General features: G+C 34.4%; 2 protein-coding genes across 2 annotated transcripts; both read right to left on the bottom strand.

The window, feature by feature from the left end:
- Nucleotides 1–4,803: 4,803 nt before the first annotated feature.
- Nucleotides 4,804–9,082, bottom strand: LOC113749772 (protein RDM1-like). The gene is made up of 4 exons (XM_027293615.1): nucleotides 8,963–9,082; nucleotides 8,736–8,789; nucleotides 6,046–6,195; nucleotides 4,804–5,400 (listed from the first exon to the last, which is right to left on the bottom strand). The coding sequence occupies exons 3-4, from the start codon at nucleotides 6,185–6,187 to the stop codon at nucleotides 5,018–5,020; spliced, it is 525 nt and encodes a 174-aa protein (XP_027149416.1). The 5' UTR covers nucleotides 6,188–6,195; nucleotides 8,736–8,789; nucleotides 8,963–9,082; the 3' UTR covers nucleotides 4,804–5,017.
- Nucleotides 9,083–17,066: 7,984 nt separating this feature from the next.
- Nucleotides 17,067–19,428, bottom strand: LOC113749343 (hemiasterlin resistant protein 1-like). Its single transcript, XM_027293042.1, has 5 exons — nucleotides 19,326–19,428; nucleotides 18,352–18,423; nucleotides 18,032–18,109; nucleotides 17,741–17,931; nucleotides 17,067–17,376 (listed from the first exon to the last, which is right to left on the bottom strand). Exons 1-5 carry the CDS (start codon nucleotides 19,360–19,362, stop codon nucleotides 17,278–17,280), a joined length of 477 nt encoding a protein of 158 aa, XP_027148843.1. The 5' UTR covers nucleotides 19,363–19,428; the 3' UTR covers nucleotides 17,067–17,277.

The following is a 19,428-nucleotide window of genomic DNA, read 5'->3' as shown; positions in this document are numbered from 1 at the left end:
TGCAGCCGGCTGCTGCCCAAGACTCCGGTGACATGAGTGCAGAAGTACTATTAGAAGTAGGTGCTGCCAGGGAAGAAGGGAAAGTTTCAGATGAGTTCGAGTCATGAGAGTGTTCCTGTGGAAGTTTTCTGAACACCTTTGAGGTTTGAGAGAAGTGGCGTGATGTTCCTTTGGCTGGATTGGTGCCACTGCATGCCAGTGCTATAAATACATAATTTGATAGTAAAATGGAATTCTTCAAATTTTTTTATAGAGTAGGAAATACATTTACTAGGAGCACTACTTGTTTATGTTTGAGAATAATGCAATTCTTGGCCTTTTGCATTGTGAAGTTGGGTGGAGACAAATCAAGTGATGGCACCCCCCACCAAACAACGAATGAGCCGCCTTATAAGTCGAGCTTACCGAATTCAAACAACTTGACTTAATTTTTACAATGTTTGGTGTAGGTTCATGCAATTAGATTGTAAATTTGAATTCATCAACTCATACAATTAAATTGATGATTATATTAAAATTTTATAAATTTACAACAAATATAGTAAAAATTACATCAATCAGTTTAAATTAGACAGAACTCAACTTGTGAGACCTAATCTGCAGGTAAAATGCGTACAAGAAGGAGGAGAAAAAAAAACGCATGTGCATGTTTGTTAATATAGTGTTCAAGAAAACTAAAAACATGAATGCAATAGTAATTATCACCTAGCAGATTAAGGTGACAAGTTAGCTGGATCTACAGGGACCATTCGGAGATTAATCTAACATCAAAATTCCACTATTTCTGTTGCCTTGGTAGAAAGGTTGAACAGTTCCCATGTAAAATTCCACCTGTTTTCGGTAGTTGAAGAAACTCCTCGAAAAGACACCAGCTAATTGATTCTTCTGAAAAAAGAACACTTTCCCTCTCTCTTGACAGTTGTTTTCAGAAATTAAAAAAGAAAATGTCGAATTGAGAAATAAACACTTGCTAGAATAAAGAATGTGTAGGCCTGTCCTTGCTGAATAAGGTTTAAAGGGTGGTTAATTAGGAAGTTGCAGGGAGTGCCCAGTCACTAGATGCATGTTACTGATAATTTTTGCGGTTGCTATTGTGCATAATCACAGTTTCGAGACATATACAGCAAAATAGTAAGGATACCAGAAAAAGAAAAACGTTCGAAGCCTCATTATTTGTAGTGTTAAGCATATATTAATGTCAGATGCCGGGTATAATATGGGCAAGAACAAAACAGGCAACAGCTTTGGCTGTCTCTTGACAAGGTTAGCTACATATCTCTAATTCTCTACCGAAGAAGGAATGGTGAAAGCGCAGAATTTGAACACAATTTGTTTGTTTTTTATGCGGTAGAGGGTAGACAGAATTGTTACAAGAACCATTTCTAAAAATAACTCGAGCCTAATATACAATCGACCCTCTGAGAAGATCAATCATTAAGAATTAATAATAAGATGAGAATTTTGATCACATCACATTTACATTCAATTAGGGGTGTAAACGAATCTAATCAAGTCGAACACTCTGGTGTTCAGATTTGTTTGATTTTTTTAACGAGTTTGAAATTTTGTTCAAATTTGGTTTGTTTATTTGTCGAACTGAATTTGAACGAGTTTTTTTTTTTATTGAATTTGAATGTTATCGAACATAAAACAATGTTTAAATTTGACTTGACTAGTTGATGAATCAAGTTCGAACGAGCTCTTACCAAATCGAACTCGATTCGAGTATCGAGTAACTTGATTCATTTTCCAATCTTGCATTCAATTCAAGTCCCACATGACAAATCTCATTCATTAATATTGTAACCATCCAATCCTCAATGATTGTTTTGTTTCTTGAATCACTGGGGTTTTTTTTTTTTTTTTTTGGTTCTATATGTTAATCCCATGAACAGAATTAATGTTGATAGCTCATTAGGTTCGAGGTTCTTTTGTTGTTGGTACTGGGTACCCATGGTTGGACGTACAAACCGTGCTCTCCTTGTTTGGAATGGTTAATAATGATTTGATTAGAACCTTTATATTCCTTCCTGCTGGTCAAATGTTTCTTCAAGAAAAACCTTGATGGAAACGGGTTATACTATATATAGAAATCCAGGGGCCCTCCTCAGGAAAACATTACATTAATTCCCTTAGGATCATTGTTCATCTGTATAGTTAGCTCTATAATTTGCTCAGAGTCATCGCTTGTTTGCTGGTGTTTACCATTTCTACTTGATTCCAGGACACCAACCAGAAACGCCAATCAGGGTTTTTTATGGGTTTTTTTTTTTTGTTTGTTTGAAATCTTATCCAAAAATTTTAGTGCACATTTTGTACTCTGAACGTCCATGGATACAGTCAAGATTCCTAGAATGGAACTTCTTGATTTTGTCAAGTTATACTTCTCCTTTATCTACAAAATTTGAAGACCCAAATTTATTTCATCGTGTTTTGAAGTGAATATTAGCCTGATAAGTGATAATGAACAAACTATTTGTAACACGTAGCTATTAAACATGTATTTTGGTCTTTCACTCTTGAAGAGTTTTTTTTTTATTTTTATTTTTGGGGGTTTATTAGGTGTGATTTAAACTTATTGGGGAGTCATTTTTACAAAAATAATAAAGAAAAACAATGAGAAACATTTTATATAGGTTGGGGGCTTAGGTTTTTTTAGATCTTGTGTGACAATTCGATTTCCCAAATTTTTGCTAAAAATGTCATAAAGCAAGCATAGTACTATAACAGGAACAACTTGAATTCAAGTGCGTAATAACATACTTATATAGAAGAAAATTGGAAAAGCATTTTTATGCGTCTCCACTTCTTGAAGACATCAACTCTCAAAATGATTTTGCTCCTTCCAAAGCTGTGTCCTCTTTAGCTACTAACGTGAACAATTAATAAGTTAAACGCCATCAAGAAGACCTTGATCTAGTGGCTAACATTGAGATCACATGAATTAGAGGTAATTGGTTCAAACGTCAAAATTATCTTGACCTAGTGATGAAGATCGAGATCTCATGAATTAGAAATCATCAATTCAAATCTCTGTCCCTTCTCACATTTTAAATTCCATCATTCTCTCTTTAAAAGAAAAAAAAAGAAAAACTCGAAAAAAAAGAATAAATTAAACACTTGGCAATTGGACGGATTGGTTTTGTGTATAGATACAATAGAGATTAAATTAAACGATAGGGAACAAGATCTTAGTTAGCTGTACTTTGTCTTTAGACACCCTTGCATGACAGCTTTCATTAATGATCAAGTATTTAGTCTTTAGTCGTTGCCCTCAAAGGATATTGTCTGCTACCAAAAAGAAGATTATAGTGCTCAATATTTAGTCCTTCCATGGCTCAAAACTAATGCCAAATCTGGAATGGGATCATGTAACCGTAAATTAGAAGAAGTTGAAAATGTAAGATGAACTAGTAGCATAGCATCCCCATGATCAGAAAAATCAACCACCATTACCGTCACCTCACATAGTCAATTCACAGGTCGCACTCTTTTTTTTCCTCAACACCATATGTTTTTATGTTGATTGGCTTAACTGCTTGCTGCTCTAATCATGCCAATCAACTACTTGTTGACTCATCATTCCGTGCCTCTCCTGTGCATCGTTGTGCTTGCGTTAACAGGAAGAAGTGGTGAGGTAAAATAGGATTTTTGACTTATGAGAGCATTACTAAAATCATATGGCAAAGGGATTAAAAACACTGACTGACTGACTGACAGTATTTATACTTTCACCATTAGATGTATGGTACATAATTTAAATATGAATTTGAAAGTCAAATTTTGCATGTTTGTCGTGCATTCAATCATGATAGTATATATACATTGTCAGTGTATATATAAAATTAACTCTTAAAAAATCCCTAATAAAACCATAGTTTTATTTTTTATTAAGAGTTAATTTTATGTACACTGACAGTATACTATTGCGGTTGGATGCTTGACAATTATACAAAATTTGAATTTCAATTTAAAATTTAGATTAGTTGCATGAAATAAAAAGAAAAAAAAAAGAATTCAATGGTGATATTGTATACAATATCAATGTATATAAAATCAATCATTTTCTTACTCCATTGCTCAAAGTAATTAATTCTCATTTGAGTTTAATTTTGGAAAAAAAATTAGAGTAAAAAAAATACCAATCACTTCTAATGGCCAGTGCGACTACTGTTTATATAGCGGCTGAGGTAAAAGTTCAACTCTTGGTTGTTTCATAACCTAGTTAGGTATGTGCATGGATTGTCCATTGACGATTCGGCTGAAGTTACACTAATCCAACAATATTAGTAATCGTAACGAATCCTGATACTTAGAGCTAACCAATTAGTACTTCGTGGAATAGGGTCGACTATATTGGTTAACCAAACAAAACAAGCATAATCTACATTTAGCCCAAAATATTCTTAGCAAATGGTATTTAGCTAACCAATTGCTTGGTTTTTGGGTCTTTTCAAAGTTAAACAATGAGTATAATCTTTTAGCCAAAAATAACATTGGAAAGCAAAACCACATTTTAGAATGGATGTGTTTCCCTTAGGACTGCTGGCAATAATGAAATTGTGCAGATCAGGCAGCAAGATAAACAGGAGAAATTTTGTGCTTTCACCTAAACAAGAGATCCAGAGTACATTAGGATAAGGGGTAAAAAGACCCGTCAAACTAACACAAATTCTTAACGTGACAACGCAACAAAAAGGGGTAACGAATTTCCTTTTCCTTTCCACAGCTACAGCTGGAAATGCTCTAAAAGGGATTTCAAATTTTCCTATGCAAAAGAAATGTGGTTGCAAAGGCTAAAAGTATTTCAAATTCACTTCGTAGGCAAAAAGAAAAACATGGTAAAGGAGACGAGATTCGCCGATTTCAAACTGACTAATTTGCCTCAACGCTCTAGCAATTAAAACTGGTCTACAGATATAGACAGAGTATTTCAAACTGTCTATGGGCATTCATCTCCAGTAAACTACAGGAATGTACAACTTTCAATCTACAATACATGTTGCACCATAGGAGCTCAACGAGATGGCTTCTGCAGTTCTATAAAAATGGGATCAATAAAAATATGATGCAAAGGATCATTAAGCCAAAGTTTAGCCAGATGATGATGTGAAGAGGACAGCCGGTGAACTTCTTCAATAAGCCAGATGCTGGCTTCGGCTTTAGGAGGCGGAATTATGGTATCCAGTGGCCTGTCTTCATCTTCTGCTCCAATTCTCAATATGTCCAATTGTCTCAGATGCACATTGGTGAGGTAATGCAGAGGTTGCCCATACAGTTGCTTAAGGGATGTGCCCAATCCAGTCCAAGAAGTAAATGGAACAACAGAGCCACGTAACAAGGGGATAGGAATCTGTCTCATGTATTCTTGGTAGGTTTGAGCCTTTCCTAGCATCACATCTGCTTGGGAATGGAATGATTACGTTCTATTTGATCAGAAAAACAACTTATTACACAGATAGAATTCACTAATGAAAGCAGCACAGAATGCACAAGATCACAAGGTGACAGCATACTACTATATCCAGTGTCAAAATTATGATATATCAAGCATAAAAAGCCCACATGTAAAGGTATCCGCTGCTATCTCTAGTATCATAAAGGTCTCCAGTCACAACATCTCTCTAGCTTCAACATAAAGTTAAATGTGAATAAACAACACATTAAAACAAGACGCCAGCTAAACAAGGTCAGTGAAAGCCACGGTCAGTGAACCATCTGCATTTTTCCATATTATGGAATGTAAAACCCAAGGTTATTTTAAATGTTATATTGGTGCCAATGTACTGTAGATGAAGGACCACAAGATTTCCAACCTTATCAAATTGACCACCAAATTTGTGGTAAAGAAAAGCTGAAACAAGAGACTATGGCAATATAAGTAGCAAATTAGCATGCATCTTAAAGGGGAAGTTGAGGTGGTGGAGGGAACATAGGGTGGGGCATGGGTGGGAGCGAGAAGTGAAGAGAGACTGCATAGATATGCCTCTTCCTGTCTAGAATACAAGCATTTTGTGAGCGAAAGGAACCTAATTATTTAAATACCTTCAGGTATTGTCCGTAAAGCTCGTTGAGGGATCTCTGCAGAAGTTCGTAGCCGTTTACTTTCTGGTCCAGCATTGTCATCAGAAGATGAATCATCAGATAATATGTTTACCTGCTCAGGAGAGGATCTTGGCCTCTCCATATTTGTAACTGCAAACCATAACACAAACGAGCCATAAAATTTATGCATGCTTTCACATCAAGCTGATATTACAAATAGGAGCCAATTTGAAATCAGGTCTAAGAAAATCTAAATAAATTCAGTGTTGATACATCAAGACTTTGGTTAAAAATAACCTACAACAAAATTTAAAGAAACCATCAATGAATCAAAGCAGCCAGTATGGCTTTCAAACTACAGGCAATATTTAGATGAAGTCTAATTCCAATTCAGCAAGAAAATTAATAAGAAGGTAGATCCCAAATTGGCACTAAAGCGATGTAAAAGCCAGCCGTGGTGATACATTTTCACCAGATACAGTACATATTAGCATCTTACAAACTGTTTGGTTTCTACTAGATCATGGCAATGACAATCACTATCAAAGACCCCTACAATGATAATGGATTTTTTCAAGATTCCTGCATCCCTTCACTGATGTTTGGTACTCGCTTATCCATGGGAATGTCCCTTTTATTCCTTTTATTTAATTATTTATTTCTTTTTCTGTCCTTCTTCCCGTCTTCTCCATGTTAATTTGGAAGAAGAACCCTGATTTGACATGCAAAGTTGCCATCAACCCACTCCCTTCGCCATATGAATCTCAATCAAAGCTCACAAAGTGCGAAAGCACTTAAATCAGATCCCCACACTAACAAAATCTTTGTTAGATTCCAAACATTTCATCAAAAATCAAGAACCTAATTTCTTAACATCCAAAGCCATTGTTTTTCCTTGAACTATTTCTGACCAAATCATCTCTTAGGAGCACAACAATTTCTTTGATAAAGATCCAAATTTCATGGGCAGATCCATGAATCATCAACTGCCAAAGAGATCCACTATCAATACAGATCGCACTTTTTTGGGGTTATTTTTATCATTTCCTAGTAAAGCTATTAACTTGCATAAAAATTGTAAAGGATGGGAAACCTGGAAACCATCTCGGGACCATCTGAAGAAGGTGAGAATGGAATCTGAAGGGAAGTTGTGGTCAAATAATTGTTGGAGAGGGCAGAGCTGATTCGTATGGTGGGTTGAAAAGTGAAAGAAACCAAAGAGATCCACTATCAATTACGTGGATGAATTGGCCATCTCAATCTCTTTCGGCTCCAACTTATTATCATATCTATAAGCGTGGGAAGAAAAGAGAGAGTGGAAGAGCTTGGGAAGGATGGCCAGCGAGGGGCAGAAAGAAGACACAAAGAGAGAGGGAAGAAGATGGCGTACGTTTTTTCTCCCCTTCTTGGGTTTAATTCGATGGAGTATTTGATTTATTTTTACTTTAAAATGGGCTAAGCGGAGGATGAGGTTGATGGTGCCCAATTAACTCTATAATCAATCTATGGGATTGAAAGACCCAAAAGTGAGTAATGACCAATCCCATAGAGGTATTCCAAACATAATGTATGGGTTTTATTACCCTTTCATTCCCATTGAGGGCAAAACCCTCCAACCAAACGGGTGGTTAGTGCTGGTTCTATAACCAAATATTACTAGAAAAATGTATAATAACAACAATAAAAGCATCCAAATGCATGAGCTGATGCATTAACTTATTGCCACCAAGCATCTCGGATAAACGTCAACTACTCAGTGCAACATATTTTTCCCTAAACAGTTCATGATATTAACGTTCTGCCTCTAATCGTAAAAGTGTAAATCCAGTCCATGAGTTTGAGAGTGACAATTCAGTTGTGACCAAATTTTGAAAAGTGCCATAACTGTGTGAACTACAAGATGGAAAAAAGTTACATCAAAGACTCGCATTTCATATATGAGATATTATGTATCTAAACTGTACATGACCAAACCAGGACAAAGAAATGCAGAGGAAACTCCCATTCACAAACTTCAAAACACGAGCATTAATCATTGCTTATAATCATAGATATATAATGCTAATTTTAGAAATCTCAAAATCTCAAACCTAGTATCAAAGATCTGTCACAGCTCAACACATTCCCACTTTTGCACAAGCGACTTCAATAAATGTGTCACAACTTAAAACATATATTCAGCAATTCCTTCCCAAAACAAAGAACTCTCACACAATCTCAAATTGGTGATGGCCGCAACAATTTTTTGTAAGTTTAGTGTCCTCAATTAATTATTCATACACTTACATTCCTAGCACTCAATTGTACTTAAAACAATGTGCAAAGCAAAAGTGTAGTTAAACGAATGGAATCCCTCCACTGTTGCGAAATGCACAGAATTTTGAGCATATCAACAAAAACACCCAGAAACAAGACGCTCATGTATAGATTCAGACAAAATTTGTCACTCAAGTGTCCTCAGAAAACTGCCACCTCTGTCCCCAAATGTAATGAAAAACATCTTTAAAACCTATTTATCGATTCCAATTAAGTACTAATCTCCGATTATCCACAGCAAACCTTCCAGTTTCATTTTAATTTGTGTCATAATTACAAAGACCTATCACGTTAATTATCAAACTATTGAAATTGAAGTGCATAGAAGAATTTTGAAGTTATTATGCACAATAGTTGCAATCCAAAGTACTTACCAAATTAATAACCAGATCAATTCAAAGCCAGCAACCTTGCAAAAACTACTGCAGCTGGCAAATCAAAAAAGAAAATTTCAAACACGGACAAACGTCAAATGCCAAAAATAGGGAAAAAAAACCATAGAAGTAAAAAGGAAGAGAGAGTAAGAAAAAATAGACCATGCACCAAATCTTTGCGAAGTTTTACAGATTTAAATTGCATGCAGGATAAAATAATAAGCTACCTGAGAAATATACATCGGAGGCAGAGTCGGAATCGGAGGGAATCATAAACCAGAGAACTCCGGCGGACTACTCCGATATATCATTCCGGTGCCGGTGAAGAGGAACAATTTAAGTGACTGGACAACTGAGGTTTGGGCGGAAGAAACCAAAAATAAATGAAGGTTAATTTCAGAAACCTTCCTTGAGGTTTATCCTAATATCACCTAGCTCCTCTAAAATTTTAACAATATCACATAGCTCCCCTTAAATGACAATTAACATTATCACCTCTTTTGTATAAAAGTAATATTAAAGAATGCATTAGAGTAAAGAGATTATATTATATTTCCATTTTTACCCTTTTGCAATTTGATACATGAATTTTGAAATATGAAAAAAAAAGACAAATAAGGTGGAATATTAAATTTGGAATATGAGAAGATGTGAGTGCAATAAATGATAAATTTAGTCGTTTCGTAATTAGAAAACAGCATTGTGTACAAGGATAACTTATGAAACTACTTGAACATTATAAAAAGGCAAAAACTTCAAGAGCAAAGATTTTGTTGCAAAGAGATACGAAAATTTTGCCACAAAGAAAGAAATTATAGTGAAAATTTCAAGAGATTGATTATAGCAAAGACGAACATTAAAAACAAAAATTTTTGTGACAAAGAGGGAGAAAAATATTTTAGATAGCATTCTTGCTAATTGTTTTAAGAAATTTTAGCTTGTAGGATTTTTTTTTTTGTTACCCAACCTTTTGCTACTTAAAAATGTTGGGGGAAAATTGTTATTTCAATGTCTGTGATTGAGACATCTAATCGCATTATACTAATAGGGGAAGTAAGTAAGATTTTTAAAACTTTGAGGGGGCTAAATAATATTAGGATGAACTTTGGGGGAGGTTTCTGTAACTAACCCATAAATGAATTGGCAATTTTGACGTTGGGACTATTTGGCGTATTGGTAATCTACATAAATCAATTGTTGGGCTTTTTTTTTTTTGCAATCTACATAAATCTACATATTTGGTAATCTATTTAAAAAAAAGAAAAAAAATTGTTGGGCTTGAGACGAGGAAATTTGATTCTATTTAGAAAGGGCCCGCTTAATTGTTAATACGTATATATGTGTTTGTGTATGCCAATTTAAATCAATAAATAAATACAAATAACTTGACAAAATTAAGGTTGAAAAATAAATCAAACTATTCAATGCTTGAATAAAACTCAGCTTGATAAGATCTTGTATGAAATTAGTTCGCTAACTAATCAAATCAAGTTTTAACAGTATTTTATATTCGATAAATTTGCAAACTTGACTCGAGTTTGGTTCGATTAGTATAAAATTGGCTATATAAAAATTTCAAATTACTCGAACTCGACTTGAATTCGATTCGACAAAAACTTGTTCGATCTCGGTGGTTCAGCATATAAATAACCCAAATTTGAACAAAATTTTAATCTCATTAAAATAATCAAACAAATTTAAACAGTATAGTGTTCAACTTGATTAGACTCATTCACATCCCTAGACGACAAAAGTGCAAAAGCTAAATATCAACATTATGGGGAATTTGACGTTAGAGCAAGCTTATGAATAATGCTCTCATTTTAATCATGTTTGAAAAATTCGTGATTTTTTAAGTAGCATTGGGCAATACCGTTTGTCTGATTCTAGGAAAAAGGAAAATACTTGCGACGCTATATTAGCAAAGACGAGCCTCAATTTACTGTTGGGACTTGGGAGTAACCCGGTTTTCGAATCCCTCCAGATACAATGAAGCCTTTTGTGGTCAAAAAAAAAAAAAAATTAGATACGCAGTTAGAGTTTGGTAAGAAAGATTTTTAAGGATACCCAACCTGCTGCTATCTCTACCGAGGAAATGCACAAATATTACTATATTTGGGAAGTATTTCCTCTTATACAGGGTTTTTTTTTTTTAAATTCAATTTGTCTAACGGGCACTCGTTAAAATATATTTCAGATGTTATATTTTTGAAATAACAAGATTTATTTTGGATTTCTTTCCATATACTGGAGCGTGAATAACTGGGGAATGGAAATATTTTGGAGGCGGATTTTGGATTTCTTTCTATATATATTATCGACATTAATGAATTCTGATGGACCAAATGGGTTGAAAATTTTAAAGCATTCATTAGAATCGGCATTTTGCTCAATTTTCATAAATATTCATAAAAACACCGAAGCAAGAAACACGAAGATTATATCTTTTCCTTGTATACAACAGCTAATTTCATAAACATGAAAAATCTACATTCATAACATGACTTTTTAAGATTATAGGTTGCTGAATATAAATATGAGAGCTAATAGACAAAAAAAAAAAAAAAAAAAATTCAGTTCTATTCAGATTTGAAAATGGCAAAACTGTTTACTATCACCTTTTTGTTTGCTGTCGCCTTTATGTTTCTTGCCCCAGGTACTTCTTCTTTTTTTTTTTTTTTTAATCTTAATAACTCTTTTGATTATTTTTACTTGCAAAAGAAGTGATGAATTTCCCCTTTTTTTCCCCTTTAATGATTTTTTTTGTTTATGTTAAACCCAAAAGATATCTTTTTTTTTTTTTTGTGAAAATGCAGTTGAGAGATCAATTCCTTTTGCTTTTGCGGATGACCAAAAATGCGTAATTCGGTTTAATGATGACTGCGCAGCTATTGGTGGCAGTATTGGCCAAGCTCAGTGTCGAACTTTATGTATAAACTTCTATGGAGACGGCTTTCTTGATTCTTTATGTTACAAAGAAGGCCGGAATAGTTACTGCAGATGCTATTACCATTCTTATATATGCAACTGATGCACAATTACATTTGGATGTATTATTTGTTTCCTGAATTCAGGCAGAAACACAAAATATAAAGGTTTTTTTTGTTTTCTTTAATGAGTGCACAAACTCACATTTCTTATTCATTTGTAGTTAGACACTGTTCTTTTTATTCAGCGCCATTTTGAGACCTCTCAACAAGTGGTGATTGAAGATCCATTCGATCGTTCTCGAGATTAGACGTGTCAAAATGAGTGATTTTAGACGAGTTTGTATGGGACATGATTGGGTAATGAGTATAATTTGGATCAATTCATTTATATCTATTTAATAAACGGGTAGGAGGATACTCAATTACCCATTTATAAGTCGCTTAAAATTCTATTTATTTTTTTGCATGTTATTTGACAGAAAATAACAGTATTTTATTGTTATTAAATTGATAAAAAAATCAAAATTATTTGCTTAACACTCCCTAAAAGTTGAGTTATATGTATAATTATTTTTAAATAGTTGAGTCAAATCAACACACTACCCTCCAATTAAATGGGTTTAATTGGGTACTCATTTAGACCCATTCAAAATTAATGGATGCGTTTGGACGAGTTATCGGTGGGCGGATTCGGACGAGTCAACATAATTGAACTGTGATTGACACCTCTATTCAAGATGAATAGAAAGTAAGATTAAAACAACATGAATTTTCTTGCATTTATTTTTGGCCGAGAAATATCAACGTTTACAAGAAGGTACACGAATTGCAAATCTTCATAGTATCATGGGATAATTTCAGAAACCTCCCCTGAGGTTTCTGACACTTTCACTGACATCCCCTGAGGTTCTCAAAATTTCACTTACCTCCCTTGCTTTTGATTTTGTGGTAACAATCCAGTCCAAATCAGATTAAAATATTATTTTCATGTGTGAGAAGGTATTTTTATTCCATAGCTACCCTTTGCAGAAGTTGTATTAGTAGAAGATTCAAAGAAGAATAAATGATTTGGACTAATTAGTAAAGTTGAGGGGGGGTAAGTGCAATACAAAAAATTGCATGCACCAGATGTGCCATGCAACAGTTATTTGGCAGATTTTGCAACGGCTAGCTGCAAATTGCAACGGCCAGAAGGTTTGCTGTTTCAGTAGCAATAGCATATAAAGCAAAGCAACTTAACTACCTCTGAGGTTTCAAGTTATTAACATTCTTTGCTACTAATTTGGAGTGATAACAAGTGCATTTGCTGTGCTACAATTAGAGCTCTGAGTAAAAAGTTTTAGCTGCAACCATGGCCTCTTCAAGCCATAGGGGAGAATCATGGAATTCACCTACATCTTTCTCCGTTAAAAACAGGTTTTGCCGCTGTAATCGCAAAGCAACCGTAATGATATCAGAGAGTGAAAGGAATCCAGACAAGTTGTATTTCTATTGAGAAATTTCCAACTTTGTGATGAATTTTAAAAAAATTCTACAAAAGGGATGATTTTGGGTTTAATTTCCGTCAGGGGGGTCTTCGCATTTGTGAATTTCACAAATGCGAGCTTACAAGAGCTCGCATTCCACGAATGCGAGCTCTTCTCAATTTTTTTTTTCCTTTTTTAAGAGCTAGGGAATTATTTCTAGGAAGCAAATGCGAGCTCTTATCTTTTTTATTTTGGTATTTTTTGAGAGGTAGGGAATTATTTGCAGAAAGCTTCTAATTTTTGTTTTAAAAAATGTTGCAAATATTTAAAATTTTGCAAATAGCTCGCATTTGTTAAATTTGACCTGCAAAAATTGTATTTAACTTTTTTGTTAGATTTCGCATTTATAAGTATGACTTGTAGAAAATTAGATTCAAATTTAGATGTATTAGGGTTTTAAAAATATTATATAAGTGATAAAAATTTTATAAATTGTAAAAATAAAATCAAACTGCTTGGATAATTAAATGTTATATTTGAATAAGAAATAATACAATAATCATAATAATGATAATACAATAATATTGGTGTAATAAAACTGCCATTAATTTAAATATTTACTTATAATGCCCAAAGAGCCTAATTACCAATTTTTTCTTCTCGCGCTCAAATATAACATTAACCCGCATGCGAGCTAACCTTGAAATAGAAAAAACACAGAATCCCGCTTGCGGGTTTCAGGAGTATTCGGATATTCTCATATGCACCTATGCAAATCGAACCAACCGGATATCTTATCCGTATCCCATTTTTTTAAATAAAAATCTTATAAATTTGAAAAATAAAATCAAATTTAGATGTATTAGGGTTTTAAAAATATTATATAAGTGATAAAAATTTTATAAATTGTAAAAATAAAATCAAACTGCTTGGATAATTAAATGTTATATTTGCATAAGAAATAATACAATAATCATAATAATGATAATACAATAATATTGGTGTAATAAAACTGCCATTAATTTAAATATTTACTTATAATGCCCAAAGAGCCTAATTACCAATTTTTTCTTCTCGCGCTCAAATATAACATTAACCCGCATGCGAGCTAACCTTGAAATAGAAAAAACACAGAATCCTCCCCTCCATTGATGTAAAAAATTGGTGTTAAGAAAAAATTGCCATTTTATTAATTTTTTTAAAAAACAAAATAATTATTTTTTTAAACTTAAATAGGCTCGAAATTGAGCTCGATTCAATTCAAATTTAAGGTTGAATTTGAACTTGAATTTTACTTTAAGAACTCGTTGAAATTGGGGTCGAACTTGAGATTAATAAAATTGAATCGAGACTCGATTTGATTAGATCAAAACTCGACTAATTTGCAATCTATACAAAAGATTGTGACTGGAACATAGGTCAAAGGAACTTGGAGCGAGAAACCAAAGAGTTGTACATTGGGCTAATCTTGGTCATTGTGACCAATGTTTTTAAACTCGGATCGGTCAGTGAACCGGAGAGGTGGCCGGTTCACGGTTCGACCGGTCCAACCGGCCGGTTCAAAGGTTCACTTTTTTTTTTTTTTTAGTGTTAAGTACTAAGCAGGTTTCATTCTACACTTGAACTTTACCAACATAACTTAATTTAAGTTATGATAATAATAAATTTTCTAAAAGTTATACACAAAACATGGAATGATAAATATAATTAAAATATCATAATTCACCACAAGTTTTCATAAATTCATTATAAACATAAATAGATACAATCCAAATGTGCACCAATTATCACAAATAAAAACACAAAAAATAAATTAATTAAATATTGAAATTCTTTTACAACCCTTAAAAAAATCCATAAAAGAGTTCAAGTTAAGACAAACTATTTGAATAGCAAACTTTTATCAGTGGCATGATAAGCAACCACACCACCTTCACAATTTCATCAACTTAAGCTGAAAAAGTTAAAATTTTATTATAAAAATATAAATCTAATTGCTCAAACTAAAAAAAACTAAAAATTTTTGAAAAACAAATATACAGTTAAACACATAAAAAATTAATTGCTACTAAACATTACTAATTAACATGTTATATTAAATTCAATGATCCTATACCATTAATTATTTTAAATTCAATTATCAATAGTTTCGATTATGTGCCAACTACCATATTTTTGACCAACCCAATGTTATTATTTGCAATTCCTACCCAATTCCTACACGGATGTGCACTACTTTTGCAAAAATTTCATCCTTAATTAATCGAATAAAAATAAAACAAAAATGAGGGAAACATATGAAAATTGAGGGGAAAAAGAAGAAAATGCAAAAAATCAACTAAAGATAATAATATAGAAAAAAACCTTGAAAAGAAAAAAATTAAACTTACTAAAATGTTGGAAAACAAGAAAAGTTGAAATTTTCAACTTGTTTACAATCTGCTAAAGATAATAACCAGATAATAATGGTGAAGACTTGAGAAAATCTTGTTGTGGATATTTGGGTTAAAAATGGTTAAGAAGAAAAAATTGAAAAAAAAAATAAGAGAAGAACTTGATGTTTTAATATATTTTTTAGTCAAGTAGAATTCTCAACAAACTTAAGTACAGTCTAGCGGTAAGATTATCATATTTAAACTTGGAGACCCAGGTTCGAATCTTAGCTACACCATTCGTGATATTTTGTTGAAGAATTTAAAAAACCGCCGGTTCACGGTTCTTAACGGTTCATTCGGTTCGTCCGGGTTTCAACGGTTCTCCATGAACTTCCGGCTTTAGCATTAGACCGGACCGGTGACATGGCCGGTTCGCGGTCCAACCGGTCGAACCGGCCGGTCCGGTCCGGTTCTGAAAACATTGATTGTGACGGCAATCACCTCGACTTGATCCCCACCTTATGCATCAACGTCTTCAGCATTTAGTCAAGGTCCTCATCAACCGAGATCTTAACCGAGGTTTAACCTTAACGCGCTAATGATTTGATTGATAGGGCAGGCAATGCCTAGCACCCTAAGGTTTAGGTCTAAATCTGACACCGTCGATATATCACAGGCTAATTTATCAGTTATAGTTCTGGCCCTCATTACTCCTCTCTCATGTTCTCTAGCATAAATGCCCCTTATTTTGCTCTTTTGGAGATATGCTATCCCATCCTTCTAAGCTCACGTTCACTTACTAAACCCGCCTCTGACTTAAGCATAAAAATAGAGAAATGAAATTTGAGTATCAGAATTGGGTTGGGAAAGTTCAATAAGGAATAGTTAAAATAAACTTATTCGAGCCTCTCTTTCCGACATAAATGACATAATTGGGTTTGGAGATAATGTTTTAGAAAAATTCTATCACAACTTTTTGATATAATATGTATGTGAAATAAAAAAATAATAAAAAATCATGTAGATGATGTAAGCAAATAAATTTTTACAAATAAGGGAGATTCACTCACTTGTCGGCCAAATGACCTGCAGCCATGAGAAAATTACCAGAATTCCGTTACTACAGTCAATAAAATCATCGGAGGAGGCAAAAATATGCATCTTTTTTAGTTCAAATATAATGGTTGGTGAAACAAATCGTAACATCTCGAGTTTGGACAGATTACAAGCGCTCTGTTAGCCGTTAGCGGCATAAAAATTCTATCGTTGTGACAAAATTTTTTTTTTTTCTGACGCTATTCGTACATGTTAGACCGCAATTACGTCCTCAGCTGTGTGAAAATTTTCAGAACAAGACATCTATGGAATGTGGTGTGCTAAGTTTGACATTGTCCAGCACAATTGATGTCTTGCAACTCCAGACCGCACGCCTAATCAAAACGTTGAATCACAAGGAAAAACATATAAAAAAGAGGAGGGTATAATCTTCAAGTTCAAAATCGCCTCCGCCTCCTCAAAATCTACCTTGACATCAAAGATTAAATATAATGAAAAGAACAATGACAATGAAGGTCAAAGCGACGTCATTTTATGATGGATAATATCACACGTCCAACAACCATATCAAGCATTGGCTGCGCATCAAAAGACTACGTTACTACTAGTGATATCTCCCAAATACACACTATTATCATCATCTAGAAGCAGAACCATAAAAGACTTAGTTTGGGGCACCAGTTAGAACAAATGAAGTAAAAGACCAGGGATGGCATCAAGCAGTCAGACCAGCGCCAGAGTTCTTGCGGCAATCAGACAGCATTTCCATGTAGAACTGGCACTTGCTGATATCACTCCCATAGGTGTTCAAACACTGCAAAAGATAAATAACAATTTGGAATTTTTATTAACATAGTCCCACACAGAAACTCAGCCATAAAAAGATAAGTTTTTCAGCCCAATTTGCAGCAAAACAGTTAGATTAATCCTAAATCAGCCAAAAAGACTCAACAAGTGCCTGTGCTACAAGAACAAGTAACCACAGGTGCACCAGACTTATATGCACTAACAGACAGGACAATACCTAGACCAGTAGGAGAACAGAAAATGGTCTCAAGAGTATAAGCACAGGCCAAGAAATAGACATGAACAATTCGCAAACCCAAGGAAAAAACTCAATAGGTACAAGGATTTAAACAAACTCAGTTCACTGCAAAAGCTGTGAAAGCAGTACGCACATCTTGGAAGGCCTTCATATGAATGCCACATGCATCAGAAACTCCAAGACTGCTGCCTGTTGCCATGGTTGCTGAGTCAGGGGCAGGGGCAGAGGCTGGGGAGGCCACCGTCTCATGTCTTATGGTCCGAGGACCCGCAACAGCCTCTACAGCCCTATGTGCAATGGCACTGCCACCACCAAATGCCAAGCCTGCAAGTCAACAAATAATTCAATATAGCTCAGTTTATAACTCCTCCTATAACTCCTGGAGTATACTAGAAGCTGCCCAACTATGCAACTAGGCACTGACCATCAGCAACTGCAGCACCAATTCCTCCTCCCATAGGAGATCCAGCTTGCATAGGAGCAGGTGGAGGTGCAGAAGCAACTGCATAAGAAAAAGATAACACATCAAAACACAATGAAAAACCTAGAAATGAAAAACCATGCACTCACATTAACTTTCATAACTGTAGCTCTACAAATGTATAGGCTACCAACCATCCATAATTGACACGTCTACCTAAATGCGGCATCTCTACTATAAGCATTCCTTACTATAAGTTAATCAAATAACCTAGAACTCCAAGTTCTGCGTCATTCCCCCAAAAAAAAAAAAAGAAGCAGTACCTGGTGCAGGTGCAGAAGACTTCCGCGATGTAGTAGCGGCAGCAGGGCGAGAAGAGAACAAGGATGACCTTCCTATAAAAGGATAACACTAAAGTTAAAAAGCATGATGCAGAAATGATACAAGCACATGTAGCTGGCAGAACCACCAAGAACTGGATTTCCTTAATTACTCACTCACACGTTACGACATGTCCAAAGCATTCCAAATGTTGCCATTCTCAAAAGCCAACACATAGGCCAGTAAATATTCCTTTTATTCCAATTAACTCACGTTAGCAAACACCCCCTATCGACATCTAAAGCACTCACAATTTAGATAGCAAATGCTAAAATGGAAATTATTCCAGAATATCCAAGAAGTTGAATGAACTTCCCTTCAACAATAAGCAGACCAAAAAAAAAGGAGAAAATTTTACCTATAACTTAATGGTGAACAGGTCCGACGGAAAGTATAACCCGAAACTGAACTTTTGTTTAGACACTTCCAGTTCCGGATAATTACACGTCCATAAACAATAATCTTAAACCTCCCCTTCACAATTAAACAACTTTAATCTCCAGAAATTATTACAGTTTTATCGACAAAAATACCATTATTTTAATAAATAGAACAAGACTCCAAAACATAACCACAAAAGTTTTCAAAAGGCAAAGAAAAACAAAACCCTCATCGCGCTCCGAACCTTGCAATAAAGCACAAAAATCCACAGATCTACAAGAGCGAACCTTCAAAACGCTTTTCTTTTTTAAAATCCACAAACTAAATTAAACAAAACTAACACCATCTTATCTCTCGCTGCCAATTCCAACATTATTGAAAAAAACAAAAGCCTTTGCCAGAAAACGGAAAAAAAAAGAACACATGATCAAACGCGGAAAAGACAATACCCTACCATAAATATGCACTTAAAAAAAGAAAGGCTTTATCCGTAAACATCGAAAGAGACTTAAAAGTAGAGATAAGCGTAGGTTACCTCCAGAGCTGCGGCCACCGGAGCTACGGCGAGGCATGGTTGATTTCCGGCGAAAAAGTGCTTGGTCAAATGCAAAAAACACGAACGAGGAGGCTGTTAAGGA

The sequence above is a fragment of the Coffea eugenioides genome, chromosome 10, assembly GCF_003713205.1.
Source record: "Coffea eugenioides isolate CCC68of chromosome 10, Ceug_1.0, whole genome shotgun sequence".
Lineage (NCBI taxonomy): Eukaryota > Viridiplantae > Streptophyta > Magnoliopsida > Gentianales > Rubiaceae > Coffea > Coffea eugenioides.
Note: the sequence above shows the minus strand (reverse complement) of the source record. Positions and strands in the feature narration are given on the sequence as shown.